The 9,270-nt window shown below is 45.4% G+C and overlaps 1 protein-coding gene across 4 annotated transcripts in view; it reads right to left on the bottom strand.

The window, feature by feature from the left end:
* Positions 1–1,194: 1,194 nt before the first annotated feature.
* Positions 1,195–9,270, bottom strand: part of hdac5 (histone deacetylase 5) — a 59,565-nt gene continuing 51,489 nt past the window's right edge. For all 4 annotated transcript variants that reach the window (XM_078161736.1, XM_033644516.2, XM_033644514.2 and 1 more), the window contains 11 exons: positions 9,183–9,232; positions 8,982–9,089; positions 8,838–8,893; positions 8,638–8,725; positions 6,851–6,970; positions 6,632–6,729; positions 4,598–4,716; positions 4,343–4,476; positions 3,639–3,720; positions 3,364–3,544; positions 1,195–3,274 (listed from right to left, as the gene is read on the bottom strand). In XM_078161736.1, the coding sequence (XP_078017862.1) occupies positions 3,235–3,274; positions 3,364–3,544; positions 3,639–3,720; positions 4,343–4,476; positions 4,598–4,716; positions 6,632–6,729; positions 6,851–6,970; positions 8,638–8,725; positions 8,838–8,893; positions 8,982–9,089; positions 9,183–9,232 (1,076 nt within the window). In that variant the 3' untranslated portion in view covers positions 1,195–3,234. The remainder of the gene's footprint in view (positions 3,275–3,363; positions 3,545–3,638; positions 3,721–4,342; positions 4,477–4,597; positions 4,717–6,631; positions 6,730–6,850; positions 6,971–8,637; positions 8,726–8,837; positions 8,894–8,981; positions 9,090–9,182; positions 9,233–9,270) is intronic.

Here is a 9,270-nt window from a genome sequence, read left to right as displayed (position 1 = left end):
AAAAGAATTTATTGATTTATTTATTGACTCATTATTTATATTTTTATATTAACATTTATATATATATATATTATATATATATTATTTGTCATAAACATTAATTTATTCATGTATTTATTTATTTAATATTAACTCAGTTGATGTTCCGTACATTTAAACACAGCTGATAAAATCCTGGTAGTTGCTGCTTGTTCGTCCCACTCCAGCTGTTTGTTTTGTTCCTCCCACGTAAATTTTTGTGTCATCGCCGTAACCCCGCCCCCTCCCCGCCCCCCCAGCCTGAGGCACTGCGTTCACTGACTGCTGGTATGATGGACAAAATGGCCTTAGTGTTTACATCAGTACAAAAAGACGACACTGAGCTCAATAAATCAATCAATCAATCAATCCTCTGTCCATCCACCTGACAGGTAACACACACACACACACACACACACACAGAGCGCTCACCCGCACCTTTAAAAGCTCCATGATGATGTGGTGCTGTGACGCTGCCTGCTGAAGGCTGGACGCTGTCGGTCCAGTCACTGCTGTCCTGTCAGTGTTGTATTGCTTTGAACAGATGAGACCCAGAGGTAGCAGCGGCAGCTACAGGCTCCTGGGAGACGGACGTTTGTGAGGTTTGAAGAGTGTGTCGGCAGAGTTCGCTGACTGATGTCGCTCTGCTGAGTTTCTGTAGATGTGAGCAATAGAGTGGTCCAGTTCTGAGGCTTCCAACAGAGAACAGTCGCTAACGGCCTTGACTGGGAATTCTTTGTGAAAAGTGACGCTGGAGAACACGTCACGTCTCTAAAGCTGTGCTTTAAGGGGACAAACAGCCGTTGGTTGTGCGGCTGTATGGGCGGGAATTTGATACAAGATGGCCGCAGCCGTATCTGCGATACTTTGGCCTCAGTGTTTGCACAGTAGGAGGAAGTGGAGACGTGTCGGCCATCTTTACATACAGTCGTTGGTTTGGAGTTTTGGTCGACTCGTCAGAAGCTTGAACAAACTTTTACATTCAGGTCAGACGTGATTTCATTACTATTAGCACACTAGGGTTTTTTTATGGTAAATTGGTGACTTTCATTTTTGAGAAATTCTATTTTTTTTTTTTTTAAGATTTGCAACGTAATAATCTTACAAAATATTCAGTATTTTTTTTATCGTAAAAATTTGACGTACATTTTAGAGAATTTCTGATTTTTCTGTAAATTTCTGACTTTTGTGGGGGTTTTTTTAAATTTGCAACTTTAATCTGAGAGAATTTCTGACGTATTTTGTAAATTTGTGATCTAATAATCTTAGATAATTTTCAAGGAATTTTATCATCAATTTGTGACGTTAATTTTAGAGTATTTCTGATTCTATTGAAAATTTGTGATTTACTAATCATAGAGAATATCTGAGTTTTTGTCATTTGCACCTGAATCCTGGAAAAAAAACACACTATCAAAATGTACGCAGAGCGGTTCGTTAGCTCTGATCCAGGAACAGTGAACCGTGAACGACAAGTGGATCAAAAGTTTGTTTCAGCAAGAACGATGAAGAAATGAATTCACAGGATGGAAGGCAAACTTCCTCTGAGTCACCCCGTTTCTCCTGAACCGAGAGACGTCCATCTGGTGGGTTTGTATTTTTAACTCCGTCTCTGTAACAGCTTCGTGTAGTTCAGCGGTCGAGGCTGTTGGACTACAAAAACGCATCATCACTGGACCAGCCTATTTACCGAGTCGTGACCTTTGACCTTGGATAACCTGCCTTTCTGTAGTCGCTGCTGTTTGCCTGCGGAGGGCAGCACTGGTCCTGCCAGAGGAACTGGAGCTCGCCGCTCACCTCCAACAACAACAACCACCACTACGATGACATCATCCAGCCACCCTCAACATCTGTTAACAAACAAACAAACAAACAAACAAACAGGTGGCGGTCCGACGACCTCAGACCGTGTGCTTACTTCCTGTCAAACAGCTCAAACCTTTAAAACATCAAATCTCCAAATAGAATATATTCAGAACTCCAATCTGATTGGATAAAACAATGTTTACATATATATATATTTATATTTATATATAGAATATGATTTTTTCTTTTTTATACAAAAAGAGATTTTGTGTTTTTTACATAGACGTATGTACAGAGATAGAAAAGTGAGTCTGCTGTGACGGCGCCGTGGACACGACAGGAAACAGTATTTACACCAAATAAAAAAACAAAGAAAGAAAGGAAGGAGGGGCGTGGTGGTCGCTGTGGTGTTTCAAAAACGTGCCACAATCCCACAATCCCCTTTACAGGAAGGGGCGGGGCTCAGGTCACATGACTGAGTGAGTGAGGGAGAGGAGTGACGGAGGGTTGGTTGACGTGATGAAGATGCTGAGACGGGCCTGATCCTGAGACACTCGCGCCAGCGCCCACAGAGTCTGGCTGAATATCATTATTAAAGTGACGTTCATATTCAGCGGAGACTTTGCGGGACGTCCCGGCGTGTTCTGATGGCTTTAAAGTCTGATGGGAGGAGCTTTGATGGATGTGTGGTTACATGGCAGTTCTCCCCTCGCCGTCTCTGTCGGGGCGCTGACGAGTGACATGAGAACAAATTAAGGCATCCAGACGAAGAAACAAAGACTCAAAGATGAACTGACCGACAGCAGTGTGTGTGTGTGTGTGTGTGTGTGTGTGTGTGTGTGTGCACATCAGTGTGTTTCTTCAGTCCTGATTGGCTGGTTGGTTGCTGAGGTGCTGTGGCGGTGGCGTTTTGTGGATCGGACGGTTTTGTTTTTCGTTAAAAAAAGGCACCTAGTTCCTCCTCCTCCTCCTCTGTTCATTGTCAAACTCCTCGCTCGGCCTGTCTCTGACAGACGGACGCACAGACAGACAAGAGGACAAGTCGTCCACTTGGCGTCTGGCATTTTGACAGGTCATCGTCCCGCTGTGGAAACAGAGGAGTCGGGACAGACAGGTGTGTGATGAAGCTGTGTACAGGTGCTGACGTATGACCCTTCCTCCTCTGGTTTCCATGGAGATGCCAACAAGTCGTCCGCTCCTCCTCGGGTCGAGTAGAAAAGAGATGCGTCTCTGTTTGTCACAGTCCCCACCTCCTCCTGCCTCCATAATGTCCTCCTCAGCCAATCAGAGTCCTCCACAGCGGCACACCTCCACTCTGTGTTTGTGGAGGAAGAGGAAAAGGACAAGGAAGAGGAGGTGCCAGCAGAAGGTGAATGTGGAGTTCTTGTGTGGTTCTGGTTAAAGCTCCTCCTACAACACAGGCTCCTCCTCCATCGGCTCCTCCGTGGACCTGAAGGCGACAGGAAATGATGTCACACATTTAAAATCTAAACAAGGCGTTCATGTGCTCAGTGTGAAACGTCACGCCGCACCGCTGACCTGCTGGTTTCTGTGTCGTCAGGATCCGCGCCCGGCGGCTCGACATCAACACTGAGGGACGCCATGGCGCTGACTGTCTCCGCCTCCTCCTTCTCTGATTGGCCCTGAGCGCTGATGGGGTCGTCCAACAGTGACTGTCCGCTCGTCTGGGACAAAGTCTGGAGACAGGACCAGTGTTTACCTGCAGGGACGAAAAGACGGAGGGTCAGGACACGCCGCAGCGTCATCAGTGTGTATACGTACAGTGTGTGTGTGTGTGTGTGTGTGTGTCTTACTCTGGATCTCGATGACTCTCTCTAACGAGGCCCGAGCTTTGGGACACGGCTTCTCCTGCGGCCTCTGAAACACAGCGTCACACTGACACACACACACACACACACACGTTAACAACACAAATCACAGTGACCTTCGACCACCAAAATCTAATCAGGTCTAAGTGGATGTTTGTGCCAAATTTGAAGAGCTTCACTCGAGGTGTTTTAATATCATGTTCATGAGAATGAGACAGAGGAGGTCACAGGGACCTCGACTTCTGATCATCCAAACCTAATCAGTTCATTGTTGAGTCGAAGTGACGTTTGTGCCAAATTTTTTAAAAAAATCCCTGAAGATGTTCTTTAGATATGTTCACAAAAATGACACAGACACATGATCTCAGTGACCTCGTTAGGTCTGAGTGGACGTTTGTGCCAAATTTGAAGAAATTCCCTCAAAGTGTGTGAATACGTATGAAAAGACAAACAGAGAACCTGCAAACAAAATGCAGCTTCGCAGCTATCGCTGGCGCCAAAGCATAAAAAGTTGAACTGTTCCTTTAACGTTCAAACGGACATGAGAATCTGTCGTACGGAGATTTAAAATCTGTAAAACGCCTCAAACAACCACGAAGCGTTCTGCAGACCTACAGAGTCCTCGTCATGTCTTCGTCCTGTTCACTGTTTGACACTAAGCCATAACTAATCACTGATCAGATTCTCACCGGGTCTCCCAGGAGCGCAGAGACGCAGGCCTCTGATGCGTCACAGATGGCTGTGAGGTCATGACCTCCCTCCAGCGCCATGACAACGCGCCCGCCCGCCAGACCCATCAGCAGCTGCGTCAGCTGACTGAAACCTGCCGACACACGACATGTTCAGAGACACTGATTATTAAAAGCACTTGGCAAAGTGCTGCTGAGGCCGCGCTCACAAACGTGTCTCTGTCTGGTCACCATGGTAACCGGGGTGTCACTCACACTTGGCGGAGACGTTGTATCCTCCCAGAGGAGACTGATGACCCTCCACGGCGTCGAAGCCCGCAGACACCAGGACCACGTCTGGACTGAACTGCTGGGCGACAGGCATCACTATGGTCCTGCACACACACACACACACACACACACACACACACACACTCTATTACAGCTCCTTCCTTACAGTATTCGTAATACAGGGTATTTTTTTCATGCTGCGTTCATGTGCTGTCAGAATAAAAGGAAAAATGAGTTCCTGACGCCGCTTCAAGTTGGAACGTAAACTCCAAACTTGACAAAGTTGTTGGTGCACCTGGACCTGCTGACTCTGATGTCATATATACAGAAACCTGATGACAGTAAATGTTTGGCAGGTGAAAATAAACTCGTATTAGTTCACATATTTGGCGCTGAGCGATTAAAACGATGTCGACAGCCGATTGTGATGAAATTCATGTTTAATGATGAAAAACTTTGGACATTTTTACTGGATATGAAAATCAAATAGCCGATGACGCAGCAGAAGTAACCGTGACAAGAGCCAGTCAGTGTGCTGCGTCCTTCTCTGCCTCTGCTCTGATTCGCTGCCTGTTTATTTATTTATTTATTTATTCATATTTTATATTTTCTTTTCGCCATATGAACGATCTGTGTCGCTGTCTCTGATCAGTGTTGTCTGACTGAGCTGCTCTCACTGTAAAAGCTGACCAGACCGTTTTTCTGTTGTATTTTAGATGTGTTTTAATTGTATTACCTGTATTTTGTTTGATTGTTGTATGGTGACCTTGAGTGCCATGAAAGGCGCCTTAAAAATAAAATGTATTATTATTATTATTATTATTATTATCATCATCATTAAAGGTATCACAGATCTCGTGCGTCTATCATCACTTCTTCTCTGCTTTATAGAAGCACTAAAGGGGGAGGAGCCAAACTGTCAGAATCTAATAAACAAGACAAGTAGGGCTGTGCGGTACACTAGTTCATACCGAAAACCGGTGTTTATTTTATTCTCCTTATGATATGAATTTTTCATACACCGCAATACCGGTGAATAGCCCAAACAACGTCCGGAATGTGCACGGCGGGAAAGTGTTTCAGCGGGGACCCATTTCACCGCTGCACACCACAGGCGTGCTCGAGCCGGCGAGAGCATAGAGAAAAGTTTAGAGGCGAGAATGGCTGCTGGAGAGAGTCCTGAAACTGAACTGTACACGATGACCCAGAAGAACTCAAACCACAACGAGCAGTGTTTCCCTGAATGCAACTAGCAGCGGCGCACCGTCATGCTGAAATATGAACTGCTGAATTATTTTTCTTTTTTTTTTGTCTTAGCACTTTAGAAACTACCGTTACATTATTTGGAGCTACGGACGCTTCATATCCAGGCCTATAGAACAGGTCTAGACCTTGTCCTCTTATTAAACAAACTAAAGAGCCTTATGTTATTCATCTTATATATATATATATATATATATATATATATATATATATTATTTACATGACGGCATGTCATTTCTTTCTCTACATGGTGACAATTAAAAGCGAGCATGGCACTAATGGAGTGGAGCCTGTGCTGCGTTCAGGCGTTGTTACGTACATAACAAATTCCAGCACTTGAATAGGCTGTAGCACAACACAGCAGCGTGTCAAGTGGGCCGAACCCGAGCAAACTACCGTGAAACACTGTGAAACCGATGTGATTTTTAAAAAAACGTGATATGAAAATGTTGTCATAGCGCCCAGCCCTACAGATAAGCATCTGTAAACACAACACGTCTTTATGGCAACCGTGTTGTTTCCACATCACAACTATTAGAGCTCATCAACACTCTGAAGTTATAGGAACAACTTCCAACTCTGAAAAAGGGAAAATTCGAGCAGCACTTGAACGCAGCACCAGACTGACTGTCTGACGACCAGCGTCCACTCTCACTCCACCTGTGTCTCTCTGTTGATCTTACAAACAGTGTCACTTTTTGAAAACTATATGTAAAAGATAACAATCCCATAATAACAATAATAACGAGTGTTTACCTGAAGGCAGTGAGGTACTCCACATCACCCATAGGTGGCTCCACTCCTCCAGTCCACGCGATGTTCACATTGAAACCAACACCTGCACCTGAGCCCACCTGCAGACAGAGACAGACACAGAGCTGTGGTCACTGTGGACGCTACAGAGTAATTTTACCTCTGTGTGTGTGTGTGTGTGTGTGTGTGTGTGTGTGTGTGTGGGTGTGTGTGTGTGTGTACCTCCTCAGGAGCTCCGCTGCCAGGGAAGAAGTTCCCGTCGTCATAGCGATGGAGGGAGATGTAGAGGACGTTTGGGTCGCTGTAGAAGGCCTGCTGGGTGCCGTTGCCATGGTGAATGTCCTGCAGTGACAGGTCACAGTGACATCAGAGAGAAGGTCAGTGCTGATGAAGACGCTGTGGACACACTGTGTGAGCTGAGTTTCACTTTATGATTACTGTGACATAAAGACGTCATGGTAACGCTGTCATCTCATCATATATAAGAAAGATCAGCTCAGCTACACTGAGAATAAATCAGCCGTTAGTTTTATGACTAATGGTGAAAACAGAGTCGTCTGGTTAAACGTAACTCGTGTGTTACGTGTGTTTACAGCTGGTTTACTTGTGTGACAGGATGGAGGCAGACTCTGATTTAACAAATGAATTAACTTTATTTCAGTCAGGAAAACTTCAGTCAAAGAAACTTCATTCCCATTTGCAGTGTTATATTTGGCGGCATGGCTCTGCCCTTCCACGTGCACACGAGCAAAGCCTGATGTGTTCACACTGGGCACGAATAAAACAAAAAATTACTTGTAACGTCATTATAAAGATGCCATTAGATTATGACGTATTTGCAGCAGGTAGTGTAATGAATGCCGAACACGTGAATTAAGCAGCATTAATTAAGTGAATACATGATTTGGTGTCACATGCTTATTCACAAGAGATGAAAAATCTGAACTTCAGCGACTGATTCGTGCCGCCACAGCCCATCAGCACTGAGATCCTTTGACGCAGAGGGCATACCAGCGGAAGATTATTCATTGATTCAGCAATTTCACGCGTGTGAATTGAGCCAATACAAAATATTCTAGCGTTCAAACTTAGGCGAGTCATATGACATGAAAATTTGCATCGCATTTGGTGATGCTGCGTTCGTTTTGTACTCATAGGTTGGAAGTCGGAAGTAGGAATGACGTCACCTCCGAGTTGACAACAGTTTTTACATTCTAGTTGACGACGGTGGACAAGTTGGAAAAAAAACACAGACGCCCGCAAGAAAGCCTTTGTTGCCCTTGTACTTTTGGAGTATAGACAGCTTCAAAACCATCATGCACTCCAACTGATGAACGCCGCAGATGAGGCTGAACTGATGTGAAACAAATAAGATAAAATTGCTATAAACAGTACTTTAGCAGAGTGTTGACTCACTATGTATGTGACCGGCAGTCATCTTGAATTTGTATGTCGAGGTTGATGTGGTTGCTCCGAGTTTCTGAGTTGGAAATTCGATCTCAGGGTGTGTTCGAGTTTAAACTTCCGACTGGGTACTGGGAATTTACAGCCTCCGAGTACAAAACGAACGCACCATGAGAACACAATATGAGGCAGAGAGAGCAAACCTCTTCGCACATACGAGGAAATCCTGTTCACACCGGGTGAAAATAAAACAATTCACACAAGTGAATTACATGTAAAGTTAATGTAAAGACGCGATTAGATGTGAATTCCTGCCGAGCAGTGTGATGGATGCGAATGGATGCGGCGTGAATAACGCGAGTAGAGTGATTTCGCATCATCCACTTATTTGCAAGAGTTGAAAAATCTGATCTTCAGCGACCAATTCACGCCGTGATAGCCAATCAGCACTGAGATCCTCTGGGGACGTATGACACCAAGGACGTACCTGCAGAAGTTCATTCATCGATTCAGTGATTTTACGTGCGTGACGCAGTTGCCCTTCCATGCGCATACGAGGAAAGCTTGTGTGTGTGTGTGTGTGTGTGTGTGTGTGTGTTACTCACCCAGTCCACAATGAGGATCTTGCCCACTCCCAGTTTCTGTTGCAGCAGTTTGGCAGTGATGGCGACTGAATTAAAGAAACAGAACCCCCTGTTCACACAGAGTGTTACAGTTAGTCGTCATCAGAGTGTGACGTGGTGAAACACCCAACAATGTAACAATGACCGCGTGTGTGTGTGTGTGTGTGTGTGTGTGTACTGACATGGCGGTGGACTCCTCAGCGTGGTGACCTGGTGGACGAACCACAGCGAAGCCGTTCTGGGACAGACAGAGACGCAGAGTGAAGGACGGATCAGACAGTGTGTGAGTATCAGAAAACTCAGCAGTGTGTGTGTGTGTGTGTTACCTTCAGCTCGCCTGCAGCCACTCTGAAGGCCAGCTCGATGACGGAGCCGACTGCCATGCGGACCGCCGCTGATGAGTGCATCTCATTCCACACGGTGTCACTGTCCACCTGCAGGGGGCGGCACAGAGCTCAGACCATCAGACCACAGATAGAATAATATTGGTGAGCAAGTAAACATGGTTTATTGACAGAGAGCCTCACCCCGATTCCTCCACAGGGAAGAACAGCGTACATCTTCTGGCTGATTGGACCTGAAACAACCAATCAGAGCAGAGCTCACAGGTCATGT

The sequence above is a fragment of the Epinephelus lanceolatus genome, chromosome 18 (genome assembly GCF_041903045.1).
Source record: "Epinephelus lanceolatus isolate andai-2023 chromosome 18, ASM4190304v1, whole genome shotgun sequence".
Lineage (NCBI taxonomy): Eukaryota > Metazoa > Chordata > Actinopteri > Perciformes > Serranidae > Epinephelus > Epinephelus lanceolatus.
Note: the sequence above shows the minus strand (reverse complement) of the source record. Positions and strands in the feature narration are given on the sequence as shown.